The sequence below is a fragment of the Chiloscyllium punctatum genome, chromosome 36 (genome assembly GCF_047496795.1).
Source record: "Chiloscyllium punctatum isolate Juve2018m chromosome 36, sChiPun1.3, whole genome shotgun sequence".
NCBI classification, from domain to species: domain Eukaryota; kingdom Metazoa; phylum Chordata; class Chondrichthyes; order Orectolobiformes; family Hemiscylliidae; genus Chiloscyllium; species Chiloscyllium punctatum.
In genome coordinates, this window is record NC_092774.1 from 6,579,820 (window position 1) to 6,597,136 (window position 17,317).

Genomic DNA, 17,317 nt, shown 5'->3' on the forward strand with positions numbered 1-17,317 from the left:
CTCCCTGCTGTGAATGTTTGTCAAACTTCCCGATGTGTTAAAATTCCTTTCTCAGCAAGGCTACGTTCACATTCATAATATGAAACATAATTGTGGATGCTGGAGATCTGAAACACATAGACGGACGTGCTTGTGATTTGTTGCTGACTTAAAGTAAAGTGGCAGCTTTAACTTTCTAGTTTGAAAATGACACTTGACAATTCTCCAACATATGAAGCTGTTTGTATTACCTTCCTGCTTTATGTGCAAAAGCACATCTGAAATTGATTAGTTAAAATCTGTAGTAAAATTGCAGGTGGAAGAGTAAGTGAAATGGATCTGTAAAGTTTCTTCATAATGATAATTGTTTGAATATTAGATGAAGAAGGACCTGCATTCTACCCAAGAACTTCCTCTTTTTCTGCTATGTGCATCCCACACACTGAATTTTGAGTTTTGCCTCATTCCTTCCAACGAATTAAAATGAGCTGGAATGCATTACCTGAAATGATGATCAATACACCTTCAATGGGAACTTTCAAAAGGAAATGGGAAGGATCTTTGAAAAGGAAAGCTTTGGAGAAAGTTCACAAACGTCGGACAAGTTAACTAGCTAGATGATTATTGCAGAGAATCTGTTAATGTTCTGGGGAACGGAATTCGAATCCCACCAAAGCAGATGATAAAATTTGAATTGAGTAAAATTGAACATCTTATTGGGAGAGTCTAACAATGACCATGCCAACATTATCAATTGATAGATGTAATTCAATTCTGTACTTCAGAGAATCCTCTGTCCTCATCTGGTCTGGCACATCTGTGACTACAGATCCACAGAACTGGTCAAGGAAGCTACTCTTTTTATAGATGTCATGGAATCCTTGCAGTGTGCAAATCCCTCCATTTGACTCAACAAATCCACACCACCCTCTGAAAAGTAACCAGCCCAGACTCTACCCCATAACTCTACATCACCCGTGACACATCCTTGAGCACAATGGACAATTTTTGGCATGGCCAATTCATCTATTCTGCACATATTTCGATCGTGGCAGGAAGCCAGAGCACCCGAAAGAAAACCATGCAAACACGGGAAATGTGCAAATTCTACGCAGATGGGCGCCCAGGATAGAATTGAATTCCAGTCCCTGGTGCTGTGAGGCAGCAGTAACACTGAGCCATCGTGCCACCGAAGTCCACCGATCACTTTGAAGTCTCAAGAAAGGCATGCAATGGCATGATCCACATGAAATCGAGTGAGGCATCCAAAAAAAAATAACAGCAAAAAGAGTAACGTGGGCTCTGCAAAGTTGGCCTTTCGAACGTCTGGGGAAGTAGTGCCAAGGTTGGAGAGCTGTCTTACAGACTAGTCAAGCATCAACCTGAGAAATTCATAACTATGGAATCATATCTGATAGACAACTTCTGAGACACAACGATCACACTCCCTGGGCACGTCCCGTCACACCTGCAGGACAGTTTGAGCAGAGACAGCCACGTCATTGTATGCAATCAAGAGGGATTTGCTCTCACAATCCTCGGTATTGTCTCCACATCTTAGGAAGTCACATGGCCGAAGGTTTTTGGTGCCCAAGTACATCTCCTGCTGATCAACTCGTACTGTTCGACCTTCAGTGATGAATTTGTCGTTCTCCATATCGCCTCTGTGTGTGTGTGTGTGTGTGTGTGTGTGTGTGTGTGTGTGTGTGTGTGTATGTGTGTGTGTGTGTGTGTGTGTATGTGTGTGTGTGTGAGTGTGTGTGTGTGTGTGAGTGTGTGTGTGAGTGTGTGTGTGTGTGTGAGTGCATGTGTGTGCTTGCGTGTTTTGGATGCATCAAATTGATTTGCAAAAACCATTCAAAAGATTAAATACCGTCATCCTGTTGCAATTCATCACGATCGTGTGAAGATGTCTACAGCAAGTAACTTAATCAATTCTCACTTCTAAAAGTTCCAGATTGGCTGCCAAAGTATCTTTGAAAACTGATATAATCTGAAATCTGGTTGGTGGGGTGTTTGATGCGTTGAAACTTTCAAAATTCAAGGGATGAAAATTGTTTCTGTTTAAAGTCAGCAAACTGTCATAACACAATGAGCCGCACTGGTACCACGACTCAGTTTCGAAAAAGGTAACTGCTTGTCATTTCCCCGCTGAGCTTCACGCTGTAACAATTAACCATGGATCTTGACTGTACACATTGATTGATACCTGAGTAATAAAATAATTTTGAATTATTTCAACTTTTATCTTAGCTACAGGGCAAGATCTATCTCACTGAAGCATGGCCGATCGATCGCTGCAGAAAGTATAGTGCAATGGTGGAAGGAGATATAATGGCTGAATGCATGGGAAAGAGTATCAGGGTGATCAAGACAGCCAGGGAAGAGATTGGAGAGAGTCAGCTGTAGTCTTTTCTTTTGTTATATGACTGGTGACGTCACATCTAGAAACCAGCCAATTGGATCAAGGGAAAAAATGTCTCACTTGTCCAGAAAGTGAAGATTGATTCTGATCGGGGTTCAGTCCCTCATGTAAGATCAAAAGGTCACAATATTGTGAGAAGTGCCGAACCTGAAATATGTGCTTTTTATATGCTTCACTGATAATTATGTCAGTGGTGACAGGTAAGTTTGACCTAAAATCGTCAAGATGCGCTTCACCAGTTCGACCTTCAAATTTTAGACAACTTCATTGTTTTTATTGCAGATGCGAGCGGCCAAGATTCAGTTTCCCAGGATCCACTTGAAAAAACGGTTCAAGAATGAGAGACTATAATCCTCAAATGTAATTACTCAGCACAGTCCACTCCTGCAGTGCTCTTTCGGTCCATCCAGTATCCCGGGGAAGCTCCGGGATATTTACTGAAAAGATTCAACAAGGAAGATGGACAAACGTCTCCAGCTTTCTCTGACAGGTTCTCTTCTACTCTGGACAAAAAGCAGAAAATATTTCCTTTAAATATCACTGCTGCTCTTGTATCTGACTCTGCCATCTGTCACTGTGCGCTGAGTCTCACGCTGATAAAGAGTTGCAGTCAGTCCGTACAAAAACTAGCCAGACACACACATGACCCTCCATTCCCTACCTGCATCCTAAGCCACATTTCTGATATGTCGCTGGATTGTCAACTGATAAGACATTGAAAACGAGACAACAAACATCATTGGTCCCAAAATCTCTCTTTCTGCAATTCACATGTTGCACGTTTCTACAGGAAAACTTCTTATATCGCTGTGCCAGTTGCTGGTGATGAGTAAGCAGCTCTCGTTTTGTGGAGCCGATAGCACAAAGTGATAGAAGCTAGAGATGTCCATTTTCCCCACCGTGCCCGCTCCGCCATTCATGAAGAGCTATCCATTGCCTTGGATATCCCCATAACCCTTATTTTCCTGAACATGCGAAAACTCATTCAAACGTGTCTTGAATTAATTTTATGAAGCTGCTTGTACTGCTTCCATTGGCAGGGAATTCCACTGTCTTCGGGAAATGCAGTTCCTCCCTTTACGCTACCCTACATCCACTCCCAGTAATCTTGCAGCCATGTCCTCCAGTCCTAGTCTCACCCACCAGCGGACATAACTTGTCTCCATCTATCATATGCATCCCTTTCATAATATTGTCCGTACCACAAAGTCGCTTCTCATTCTTCTAAATTCGAGGGAGTGCAGTCCCAGGCGGATCAACGTCCACTCCTTGAGTTACCCCCCCACCCCCACACCCCCTCCCCCATCCGTGCTATCATTTCGGCAAACATCCTCTACACCGCCTCCAAATCCAGTAAATAATTCCTCAAATAAGGAGACTACAACTGCGCACAATACTCCCGGTATGGACTCACCAACACCTTGCACAATTGCAGCAGAACCTCACTGCTCTTGAATTCAATCAGTATTAAATATTTTCCATTAATGACAAGGTCTGACTTTGTTAAAGAGGAGAATTGAAGTTAGTGCTCCCATCAGCTTTATTCAGTGATCAGCAAGTATTTCTTCCCCTGGGGTGGAGAACATTGTGGGTCGATATTGGGAGATTGATGCATCAAAAAGACAGATGAGATTTGAATAGTGTGCCAGAATTTGGAAATTACATGAATCAAACACCATATTGTTCATTAGTGGAGCAGGGTGGTCGGAGCAAACAGCCTCCCCTATTTCCCAGTGGATTTCATGCCGTCAAGACGTTGACGTCAAGGACTGGAGAATAAAGCGGCTGCTGGCTGATTGGGTGCGATATGGTGATTCTGACAGAGGTGAACCATTCGGCAGCGAGACCGGATATGACACACCATTGACTGCCAGCTCAAAAGAATCAACTTCAATTCTCTTTGTGCTCAGCCGCCATCTGATCCGCAAACATGTCGACTCTTACTATTTACTCATTTCTCACGACCGCAACGCTCTTAACAGGCAAGTTTCTGAGTTGTAAAATATTCCCTTCTAGTTAAAATGTATACAGCAATCTTCGATTTGCCTGTGTTTCCCTCTATTACGGTAGAGGCGTTGACTCGTGAGCCTTCATCATCATCATCATCATTTTAGTTTGACTTTCTTTCTATATTTGCACAGGTGTTAATTGTGCCGATTCGATCTCACAGAAGCCGGTTACAGTAATACAATTTGAAAGAGATTCAGTAACCATTCATTTCAGATATTCGACCACAGATGACACGTATACGTTGCAACTGTACCGTCAGGACCCAGGGAAATCTCCAACATTCTTAATCTCCGTTGACAACTTTGGCAATATCATCAAAGGAGAAGGGGTGTCCGATCGATTTTCTGCATCTTTGGACCAGTCAAAAAATGAGGGGAATTTCACCATTTATGAGCTGCAGGTGTCTGACAGCGCAGGATATTACTGCGGACTGAGAGACACAGTGACAGAAACCAGGCTGAACCTCGTACAAGAACAGCGCCCCAATGGAACAAAGTGCAAAATGTGGCTCGTCGAGTCGAGAGTAAAGTTTACTTCCGACCTTTGCATCAGTATGAGCCAAGTTCATATAAAACGAAATAATTAGCACAGAGTGGTCAATGGGTGCCGCATCCGTGAAGGATCTCTCTCCTCAATTTATGCTGAATACATTTGAGTAAAAAGCAAAACATGCGTTTAGAGAATTTATGCCATTGTGCAAATGAAAGGGCTTGCAATAGAATTACTGTTAGAAATATCTGGCATTGTGCTCCAGCCAGTGAAGGAGGTGCACACCAGAAATCATGAAAGATCAGTTTCAGAACTATGTGCAGCACAGAATAAAATGACAACAGAAACGTGACTTCGATCAATGCCATGTAATGTGTCCAATATCCAAAAGCAATCCTATCATTCTTCCTGATATATTTCAATTTGGCTTTTGATCTCGGTCTGATATTTGATCATCCATTAGCTATTCCAGGAAACTGCAGCTCACTTCTCCTATGCAATATATTATTGCCGAACTAATGTTTGTTCATTAGCTTCCTGTCTTGATAAAAATGTCACGGCACCATTTAATATTGTCGATCCTTGATCCTAATATATATAAATGTCTTTGACATTGAGAGTTGTACAATCCGGTTATTACAATTCTTTGGACTGTCACTGGATATGCTTCAGTGCCCACTGTAAATTGCTATTACATATTGCAACTATTTAGAGTCATAGAGATGTACAGCATGGAAACAGACCCTTCGGTCCAAACCGTCCAAACTGACCAGATATTCCAACTCAATCTATTCCCACCTTCCAGCACCCAGCCCATATCATTCCAAACACTTCCTATTCAGATACCCATCCAAATGCCTCTTAAATGTTGCAATTGTACCAGCCTCCACCACTTCCTCTGGCAGCTCATTCCATACACGTACCACCCTCTGTGTGAAAATGTCGCCCTTTAGATCTTATTTATGTCTTTCCCCTCTCACCATAAACCGATGCCCTCTAGTACTGGACTCCCAGACACCTGGGAAAAGAAAATGCCTATTTACACTATCCATGCCCCTCAAACTTGTGTAAACATCTATAAGGTCACCCCTCAGCCTCTGACGCTCCAGAGAAAATAGCCCCAGCCTGACCAGCCTCTTCCTATAGCTCAAACGCTCCAACCCTGGCAACATCCTTGTAAATCTTTGCTGAACCCTTTCAATTTTCACAACGTCTTTCCGATAGGAAGGAGACCAGAATTGCACGCAATATTCCAACAGTGGCCTAACCAATGTCATGTAAAACCGCAACATTACCCCAACTCCTGTACTCAACACTTTGAAATATTTCTGGAACGGTTGCAGTGGGATATAGTCCACTCGAAGTTGCGGATAGACCTGAAAGAGCAAAATGGAGTCAATTCAGAAGCGGACAGTTTAGAATGATGAGAGGAACAATAAAATTGAGATTGTCAATGTCACGCCTCTGGCTTTCAGTTTGCACCAACATAGTGAAGATTGGGAGATCAGATTAAACGAAATTAATTTTCACCAATGCACCTCAGGAGCATGGAGAACATTGGTGTAAACGATGTGTTCTCTCAACCATTGCCGCAAAAGGTGAAAAGGAAACATTTTGAAGAGGAGTCATATCAGACTCAAAACGTTAACACTACTTTCTTTTGACAGATCTTGCAAGATTTGCTGAAGCTCTGTAGCTTCTATAGTTTCTGATTTTATTTCACATTTCTCAACGATTACATGATCTTACCATTCCTACGCAATGGTAGCACTTTATGATTTAACTTCACCTGTTTATTTGAGAATATAAAACAGTCTTTGCAGAGACCTTCGATCATTGCTATGTCTGACTTTACTTCAAGTCAGAGGTGAAAGCATCTTTCCTAATGAAGAGCTTAAGCTCGAAACGTTGACTCTCCTGATCTGCCTGACCATATGTGCTTTTCCAGTGCCACACTTTTGACTTTGATTCATGTCGCCACAGCAGGGTGTTCGGTGAAATTCTCAATAAGCAATAATCACGCTTTGATTGAACTTCTTTTAATTTCAAAAATATAGTGTATTCATGAAACAGATCTCTTTGTGTATATAAATTGAACCAAAAAAAACGTTCAGTTCTGCACAGTTGCATATCAAGTTAATACATAGAACAATCGAGTTTGATTATATACAAAATCAAAGACCTCTCTTGCACATGCAACAGTACAATCTACATATAGTTGACACACTAGGAGAGTCCGATAACTGAATGGACCCTCATTTACCTTCAGCAGGATGACCTCAGACGCTGGTCTTTCCCGACTGTGTCTTGGCAGTAGCTGCTCCAAGCTTTAATTTGGACCGTAGCATGTACTCCTGGTCATTGGAATATCACAATTTGGAACCCTCGATCGGGGTCAATTCCTTGTTCTGGAAGACGAACAAGGTTTGGCCACACCAAAGTGTGTCTTTCAATGTTTTGAGGGTCCCCAAAATGTTTTTGGTATCAAGGTGTTCGTCTGAGGGAATACACGGTAGTGCATATGGAGCTGCTCAGGACGAACCTCAACAAAACTATTGCATTTTCCTCCACTCTCACTTGGCAAAGGCACATTCCAACAGGAGATGTGTGACAGTCTCAAATCCTTAGCAGTCAAATCAAGGGCAGTGTATGGTAACATATGCGGACCATGCATGCATGGTATTGCCCTTCCCACCACCAACCAAGCAATGTCTTCAAATAGGGATTGTATTGAAAATGTTGTCTCAATTCTGAGGAAGGAGCACAGGACACAAAATGTAAATTTTTCTTCACACATGCCACCAGACCGGTTGAGGTTTTCCAGCAACTCCAGTTTTTGTATCAGTATCTATCCATTAGTTTAATGACCCCAAGGGAAATCCCCTGCAGTCACTGATAAGTGTCCAGACTGTGAGATGAACAGAATCTGGGAGGAGGCATATGTCCAAGAATAAACTAAATCGATTCGAAAATTCCGAACGTTTGGATTACAATACCACCTGTAACTTTCTCTCAAAGTAAAGTCACCATCTTGCTCAGAGCAGTATATATTCTTTCACAGTTGCTGAGCCAAAATTCTTGAACCCCCTTGCTAGCAGCACTGTCAGTTTCATTCCACCCCAAGGCGTTCAGCAGTCCAAGAGGCAGATCACCTTCAACTTCTCCAATGAAATTTGTAGTCATAATAGTATTCGGTTTCTCTTAAATGTCGCCAGAGGGAGGATAGGATCGTCTCGTCTTTATACAATTGACATAATGAGATGTGAACGATTGGGAACAATCAGCAAACTTAGGTGTTTGGTGAAGAATGTTCATTCCCAGACAGCCCAGTAAGCAGACAGCACATGCGACTGATATTTTCACTGGTGGCTTTGACTAATTAATCAGCCTTTATTGGGTGTGTTTATTTTGTTAGTGTTGTTCAGGTCTGAGTTACATCCCACTTTCTTGGTGCTTGAAAGCAAGCCTGCGTTATCCTGGACATTAGGAATCGGTCTCTGCCCCATTTTGAAAGTTCTAACATGCAGCTGCAGAGACAGTAATCAATACAGCACAAAATATGAGATGCTATTCAGGTTGCTCCAGCGATGCACGTGGCCGATCAGAATCACGTGACCGATCATTGTTTCCCTCACCAAATGCTTTGGATTTTGTTGGACGTAACCAGTCGCTGCATTTTCTACATAGCTCATTGCAGTAAACGTGGAACACTTCGGGACATTCCAAAAGGCATGAAACCATGTATTCACTTTTCATTCACTAAGCTAACAGCTTTAGCTTATTTCAGTAATATATTTATAACGAATAAAGTTATGTATTCAAATGAAAAAAAAAATCAGATTTTCCAGGAATTCGGGAACCATTTCAGGTCCTCTCCTGATCTCACCGTTTGCCTGACACACTGTCATGTTCAGTGACTCCCTGACAGATTTTGTTCAGGGTGAGCACAGTTCTGAGTCTCCGTGGGGCGAAGTGGGCAGTAATACATTGCAGAGTCTGCCAGTTCTGTTTTCACTACTTTCAGGTTGATGGTGCGGTTCACATGATCGAGCTCCGAGGAAAACCGGTCTCCTTGAAACCTTTCTGCGTTCGCTTCAAATTTGCTTCTCCGGAGCAGAAACTCCATGGAACCATTGGAATGTTGTAGGTACCAGAAAAGGTAAGGTGTGTTGATTGTTGAAGTATAATTACAGAACAACTGGACATTGTCCCCCTCAATCACTGTGATCGAAGCCGGTGTCTGTGAGGCAGAATCACCTCGACAAAGTCCTGCAAAATCAATTAATCGATTTACTTGATTGCTTAATTGATGGACTATGTGTCATGTGTACCTCAGTGCACTGAAAAGCTTTCTTTACCAGCGGTGTAGGCCGATCATAGCAAAGAAGTATATACAGATCATAGAATGAGAAGAACAATCTTAGACAAAAGCATACAGGTTACGTCACAAAGGTCAATATGAGCAAGACCAGCACTTGAAGTTAGAGACTCCACGAGAATTCGGAAATTACGGAAAACACTTCATTATTCTCATGCCACAGTCATCCTGTCACCTTGAACAATAATCTGCGAAATAAGTTAGGGAAGATAAACAAAAATTCATTTCATGCTAACTTTGGAGGCTGTATTGGTAAAGGGCTTTGCCAGATTAAATAAAACGTCCTTCAGTTCACAGCTCACATAGTCAAACAAGGTCATTTTCCATTTCGTTCCCGATCCTGAAGGGAAAACTGCAGATGGTATGTGAGCTTATCGCTCTCGCTTCTCTGAAAATATCCAAATGGACCCAGTCCTTCTTAATTCCCAGCCTAAATCTACCACTGTCTTTCAAATGCGTCGTTTGCTCACTCATCCTAAATAGTGCTGGTGCTGGAAAAGTTTGGCTCCTTCCAATTATTTTCACTCGGAGACAATGTGTCGCTGCCTGAACGTGATGGAACTGCTGGGTAAAATGTAATTGCCGCTGCGGATCTGAAAGAGAAGGATCCTCAACTTATCAACCTACCAGTTATAACAGCTGCAGCTTTGATGAAGAAACACAATGCTCCAGGCGTCATTGTTACCGAGAGATTAGAGTGAATATGAGCAGATCGAAGCTGAAATAATTTTCGTCAAGAATTGCTAACATTTCCGGATCTCTGCCCATTGGTTCATTGTTGACAAAGGCATCCGGTGCGAATCAATGATTGTCAAACCCCTGTGTTCATCAGTTCAACCAATCTGCTTCACGCTCCTTGAACTTCATTTCAGATGGCCACAAAAGATAGGAAATCGGTGAATTTATTAGCCAGACAATGGGGTCTTCCATAGGCTTTGAACCAATAATGGCATTTGGCTGATTTATTTGCCATTAGGCGAAGTCAGAGAAGGAACACAGACCACATTGTTCGAGTGTCAGAAACGGGAGTCCTGCAGTGAAGAGAACTGCTCGCTGGCTTTTTGAGAACTTTCTTTAGCCCAGGCTGAGGGACAGTGTCTTTAAGTGTTTTGAACACAGTGATGATGTCCATTTTAAAAATGTGCATTTCTATTATTTAAATAGTTGAGTGGAATGTCGATTTGGCTGTATTTTCTGGTAGGATTCATAGTTATCGACATTTCTTTAATTTTCCATTGTCCCATAGCAAATGTATCCACGGTATCTACACTGGATACATTGCAGAACCTGGAGAAAATGGTTCACTGCCATATTTTCAAGGTGTATTATTGATGCATGCCAGAGTTGCCTGCAGCACCCAAATACTATAATATTTTTGGAAGGAAGACATGATGACGACAGGGACTACAGCTTTGACTGCAGGAGGTAGGTAAGAATGTTGCACGACACGGAAATGAACAATTGTTTTGATGGGGTAATACCGTAAGGTTAGCTTTTTAGACGACTGTATGATGTAACTGTCATTGAAATGTGAATGATGTTTAAAGAAAGGCCTCTTTACTTTCCTTCGTGGTTGATTTATGACTTAAAATGATGTAATATTTAACATCGATACATGACACTCCTTATTTTTCCATTTATCTTTCAGTGGTTTGTCACCTTTCTGTCTTCTACACGTGTTATTCCTTTATTTCTGCTCTTTCTGTCATCTATCACTAATATAAGCATACATGTATAGGCATGCTTTGTCGCCGCCCAGATTTCCAATTCTCTTCACTTCTGGCACTCTTTGCATCTTGCTCGGCTGTATTCTTGTTTTGTTACTGGATTCCCCTTAACATCGAATTATAGAGCTTTGAAATGATATCATTAATACTCAGCACTACGGCCTTCCCACGCGGTGTACGTTTTTGTTCAGACTCTCCCTCTGTTTGTAGCAGCTTTGCCCCCATTGGCGCAGAGATAGATGGCGGTGTCATTAAGTCTGGTGTCTCTCACACTTAGGACACTGTGCTTGTTGTTCTGTACTGCTTGACGCGGAGATTCTCTCACGTTGATTAGCTTCTGTTTTGGCTATCACCAGATGCTGGGGTGGCTGGTTCGGGAACTGTCTGTACCAATGCATTATGCCAGATGTCGGTATTTTGGAGCACTCCATGGAAGCTTTTTCTGCCTTCTTAACAATTGTCCACTGTGCAAGTTGCCTTACTTCATCTTCTCTAGTTTCTGCTATGTGGATCAGAGAGGAAAGCAAGACAAGAACTCGGTAAATTTGAGGAATCATCAAGCTACATGAAAGTTTTGTTGAAAAAAAAGGAGTTAACGACTCGAAAAACGCTGTTTTCGTGTCAACCACAATGGCTGCTTTCTTTCAAAGTTGCGGAATAAGTTTTGTCTTGAAGTTTATTTTCAGTACCAAGCCTTTGATACGAACAGCTGCTCACGCTGTGTGTAAGGTCACTCCGCCCTCACATTCAATATTTGTCACAGAATCACTCTGCCCTCTAGTGGTAATGTCCGGATGTTGTGACGCACATTTTCTCTCCAGAATTGACTTCAGGTGAATGAAAACAAAAATATCGCCCCCCACCTCCAAAGAACCTATTGCCTGTGACACACTGCACGTTTTTAATTTAAATGCAGAACCCAACGACTTCAGGGTAATATCATCACGAATTTCAACTGAAACTGTATTCCAAACTTTGATCAGCCTCATTGAAACAAGCAAAAGATCTCAATATTAATCCGAAAATCTTGGCCTGTGATTTGAAGCGGTGTGTCACTTCAGCGTGATGCGATGAGAACATGCATTTCCGTTCTGGGTACTGTACTGACTGGAAGAGCAACATTAATAAATCATTGTATTATGGCACTCAAGGGTGATCTTTCTGAAATCAACACCTCCCTCACGTGCATACACATACACATGCATACACACACACACACACACACACACACACACACAAAAACACACACACACACACACACACACAAACGCACCCACCTGTCTCTGATGGGCTCTACCCAAAAACCACGCAAACATCTCTGAAATCGCCTTCTATTGGAAGATGCTGTGCATTTATTATGCTGGTGCTTCAGAAATGGAACCTGAATGGTACGGCTGCACTTGGAGCATTGCGTGTTCTTCTAGTACTGCATTGTAGGAAGGATGTGGAAGCTTTGGAAAGAGATCAGATAAGATCTAATGGGATGTTTTACGGGTATAGGCTTGGGAGACTTGAGGCTGTTTTCGTTTGAAAGAAGAAGGTTGAGGGGTGACTTAATTATGACAAAAGACATAGACAATAGACAAGAGATGCAGGAGTAGGCCATTCAGCCCTTCGAGCCTGCACCGCCATTTAATATGATCATGGCTGATCATTCCTAATCAGTATCTTCTTCCTGACCTATCTCCATAACCCTTGATTCCACTATCTTTGAGAGCTCTCTCCAACTCTTTCTTAAATGAATCCAGAGACTGGGCCTCCACTGCCCTCTGGGGCAGAGCATTCCACACAGCCACCACTCTCTGGGTGAAGAAGTTTCTCCTCATCTCTGTCCTAAATGGTCTACCCCGCATTGAGACATAGAAGATAAGCAGACAGTTAGATAGGGTGGACAGTGAGAGCATTTTCCTCGGATCCATATCGATAGCACGACGGAACGTGGCTTCAAACTGAGGAATGATTGATAAAGAACAGATATCAGAGGTAGTTTTTTCACTAAGAGAGTAGAAGGTGCGTGGAAGGCACTGCCAGCGACAGGAGAAGACTTGCCAACCTTAAGGCATATAAATGGTAATTGGATAGGCATATGGATGAGAACGGAATAGTATAGGTTATATGGGCTTCAGATTGGTTTCACAGGTCGGTGCAACATCGAGGGCCGAAGGACCTGGACTGCGCTGCAATGTTCTATGTTCTCTGTTCTAAATGCTGACAGAAGTGGATCAACAGATAGCGGGAAATTGAAAGTGAGCAGGGGTCGTACTATACTTCAGGTTTGTGCTTTTTTGTGTGCGCGTGCATGCCTCTGGGTATCTGTGTGTGTCTTTCCATGCAGAGTTCTGTCTGCACATCTACTTATGTTCGTTGCTGACTGTGTATAGGTGTACTTTTAGGTGGCTACCAAAGTGCATTTCTGTGTGTTCATATGCATGTCTTTGTGTGTGTTTTACATGTGTGTGTATGTGTCTGTGTTTATCTTTGTCTGTTGGTGTGCACGCGCTTGTGTGTGTGTGTGTGTGTGTGTGTGTGTGTGTGTGTGTGTGTGTGTGTGTGTGTGTGTGTGTTTGTGTGTGTGTGTGTACGTGCATGTGGATTTGTCCATCCCCGTGTGCAATGGAAATTACTTCTGGTTTGCTGTTGAAAGAATTACAGTGTCAAAGTTCTCTGCTTGTTCCTGTCTTCTGAAGAAGATCATACAGTTCCACCACCTGCTGTCGAATGAAGCGGCAGGCATTTCAGAAAGCATCACATTTTCTTAAGAGGGCTCAGATTGGGAATTCCTCAAGGGCTATTTTCGAATACGCATGACGTAATAACAGGGTTTCGTTTAAATGCATCCAGTTTGAAAACGTTATGCAATGTTCCTATAATCAATGATTTGAATGAGAATATACAAGGCGTTTGTAGATGACACTAAAATCGGAGGTATCATGGACAGTGAAGGAGGTTATCAGAAATTGCAGCAGGACCTTGGATGGATGGTATTGTCTTAACGGGTGCTGTGCAACCGACGGTGTTTGGTTTTCAGATGCACGGTTCTCTGAATGTCACAGTTAGAAAGGACAGTGAAAAAATGGGTTCTGGCACACTCGCCTTAATCAGTCAGGGAATTGAGGTGGAAATTGGGAATTTATGTTGTAATTGTGCAGGACGTTGGTGAGGCCGCACTTGGAGCATTGTGTTCAGTTTGGTCGCCTCGCTATATGAATGATTTATTAAAATGGAGAGAGTGCAGAAGAAATTTACAACCATATTGTCTGGACTCAATGGTCTGCTGGACAAACTAGGACATTAAATTGTAGGAGACTGAGGGGAGCGTGGGTGGATCTTATGGAGGTGCATAAGACCAGGAGAGTCGTGGATAGTGTGAATTCACTCAGTCTTTTTCTCAGGGTTGGGGAATCAAGAACTAGAGGGTATTAGTTAAAAGGGGAAACAACAACAATGAACTGAAGGGCCACCTTTTTAACACAGAGGGTAGGACTCATGTGGAATGAACTGCCAACGTAGATGGTAGGTGGGTACATTAGCAACATTTAAAATCATTTAGACACTTTCATGGATAGGAAAGGATTAGAAGGATGTGGACCAAGTGCAGGAAAATTGCGTTAGTGTTGATGGACAGCGTGGGCCATGTGAGACAGAGCCTCTTCCGTGCTGTAGAACTCTATGAATCTATCCATTTAATCAGCGATGAGGGATAACTTATCTGACAGAATATTGTGAGACTTGGAATGCCCTTCCTCAAAAGGCAGCAGTCTTCATTGAGAGATATCTCTAACTGATTTTGAATATCTTCACTGGAACTGAGGGATGGAGATTTCAAACTACTTTTCATGCAGCAAGATAATACGATCTAGGCGCTGGAGCATCTTTCAAAACCCGACTTTTTGAAGCGAAGTCAGTGCATTTTGGAAACAGGTAATCTCATTTAATTGTCAGGGATAATGATGCAAATACAGAGCTCGAGGCAAATCTCCTATGACAGAAAAAATTTAAGTTTTTATGCTTCCGAATAGAGCTGGATGATTGGAATGCCGGGATAGTCGCAACATCTGCAGTTCATGTCGGTATCGGAAACGTTAAAGAATTTATCAAAGTTCCCAAAATTCCGGATTTACATGCCCTTTAGTTCCAAATTCGCAAATCGGCCGCCTTAGGCTTTTGTACTTAACATAAATTAGTTTTCACTGCAAATGAATATATTCGAGATGCAGGTTAACAATTATGAACTGATGTTATATAACTCATTCGATTGCAACTCTTACTGTGATGAACAACTACCACCTGTATTCCTTGAATGCTGAGAAACCAGACATACAAAACATTTGTATTATGGGTGACAGAGAAAACTGGGCTGGCATTTCAATGCCTCCTGTTCATAGTGTTTGCTGTGTTGACGATTCTGGTTATACGACTTCCTGTTTCTTAATCTGCCTTTTCGAGGCACATTCATTTACTGGAGATGGCACACAATGGTTCACACTCCTCAACTCTATCATTCCCATACTGATTAAGTGTGTAAGCAGATGCTGTTGTACGTTTGTACAATGCAGTGCGTTGCTGCCATTCCTCTGACATAATCCCTAAAGATTATTACACTTCGCCTGTGTAGCCACCAGCAGAGGGTGGCAATGTATCACTTTCAGCACAGAGAACCAGGGAGAGCAGCTTTGACCAAACCGAACTGTCTGGGAGAACGTGGTGTTGACCTGCTTTCATGAATGTCTGCAACTCTTGATGAGTTGGGGCACGCAGATTGTTGTTAGCAAGAGAGTTCTAGGCTATTGACCAAGTGAACATGAAAGAATGCGATGTAGGTCCAAGACACAGCCAAATATGGCTTGTGAGTGAAGTGTTCCCATGCAACTGGTTTGTACGTGGTAGAGGGAATGAAAATGTTCTGTTGCAGGACACTTGGCGAAGTTGTGCAATGCATATTATGGCCACGCTTCTGCAACTGTATTTTAGTGATAAGGCTGTGATGATTGGAGCTGATGGCATCGGTATCAATCCAGTATGTTTTTGTGCTTTTCTTCATTTCATCTCTGTAAGCAATTTCTACAGTCCACATTTATGCTTCGTCTGAGATGCCATTCATCTTCTCTTACCGCCTTTAATTGGTCTTTTGGCTATCCCTTGTTGAATTCTAAATTGCTTTCAATGCTTTCGCTTCTCACTCTTTCTTGCAGCCTTTCAAACCATGCAACATAGGTATCTTCAAACGTTCATGAGACAGTTGAATAATATCGCCAGCCACATGCTTCTGTTCTCGAGGAACAAGCAATAATTACAGACCATAAAGTACCTCTTCAACCACTCAGTGACACCTGTGTGCTACCAACTCATTTTCTTCATTTTGGCAATCCTTCATAATCAATTTGCGATTCCAATTTTCATACATTGCATTGGTCAGGTTTCAGACTCTATTTCCAGTATGAATTATGTCGCTTTGAATCTTGATTAAAAATTGCACAACATTATATTCTCTACTCTACAGGACGTCTGCAGCGGAAGGTTACTATGGCCGGAAGCGTCAGCTGAAATAATGAACTTAATATGGGCACTAATAAACTTACCATTGAATTAGAAAAGAAAACAATGAATAAAGCATGCTGAGAAATCGAACTGAGCCATGACCAAATTGATTGCCCTAATCTACATGCGGCAGAATCCAGACAAGTTGCAGCTGCCCACAGACAGTTTGCAAACAAACCTGACAGCTGCAGACCCTGAAATACACACCTGAAGTTGGACCTGAATGGCATCATGGAATGTCGCCCTCTGGACAATTGGGAGCAGTGACTTATTCGTGAGACAGAGAGGCGCCTTACACCCTTATTTGGAGGAGGTTACGAGTACCCAACACCTACCCTATTGAAAGCCTAGAGGACAGCTTGCCATCGACGTGCCAACACATTATTGGGTCTGAATGGTCAGGGTAATAAAATTTAATCAATCCGTTGGCAGATCATCAAAACTCTCCCAAAAAAGTGCGAGGACACAAAAGGATAAAAGTCAACGCACAGTCCCAGTCAGATGGTAACTCGGGAATATCCACCAACGGAGAACACACCTTCAGACCATCGGAAGAAAACTAAAATGTCAACACATACTGCCTGGCCAACTTCGAGTGTGATGGTATATATATATATACATATACACAGTTAAATTAAGATAGGTCACAGTGTTTGTTTTGTTAGTTTATAGTTCTTGTATTAATTGTGTCCAATAAACGAATATTATTGTCTGTAAGAGTCAACTCATTGTTCTTATGCGGTATGTAAGTATGCAAGGACATTTCCGTCA

The 17,317-nt window shown here is 42.2% G+C and overlaps 1 gene segment (V, D, J or C); it reads right to left on the reverse strand.

Annotated features, from left to right (window-relative positions):
• Nucleotides 1-8,813: 8,813 nt before the first annotated feature.
• On the reverse strand, nucleotides 8,814-9,960 carry LOC140461099 (T cell receptor alpha variable 19-like). The segment is given in 2 exon segments: nucleotides 8,814-9,172; nucleotides 9,909-9,960. Coding segments are annotated over 2 exon segments (411 nt in total).
• Between the last annotated feature and the right edge of the window lie 7,357 nt (nucleotides 9,961-17,317).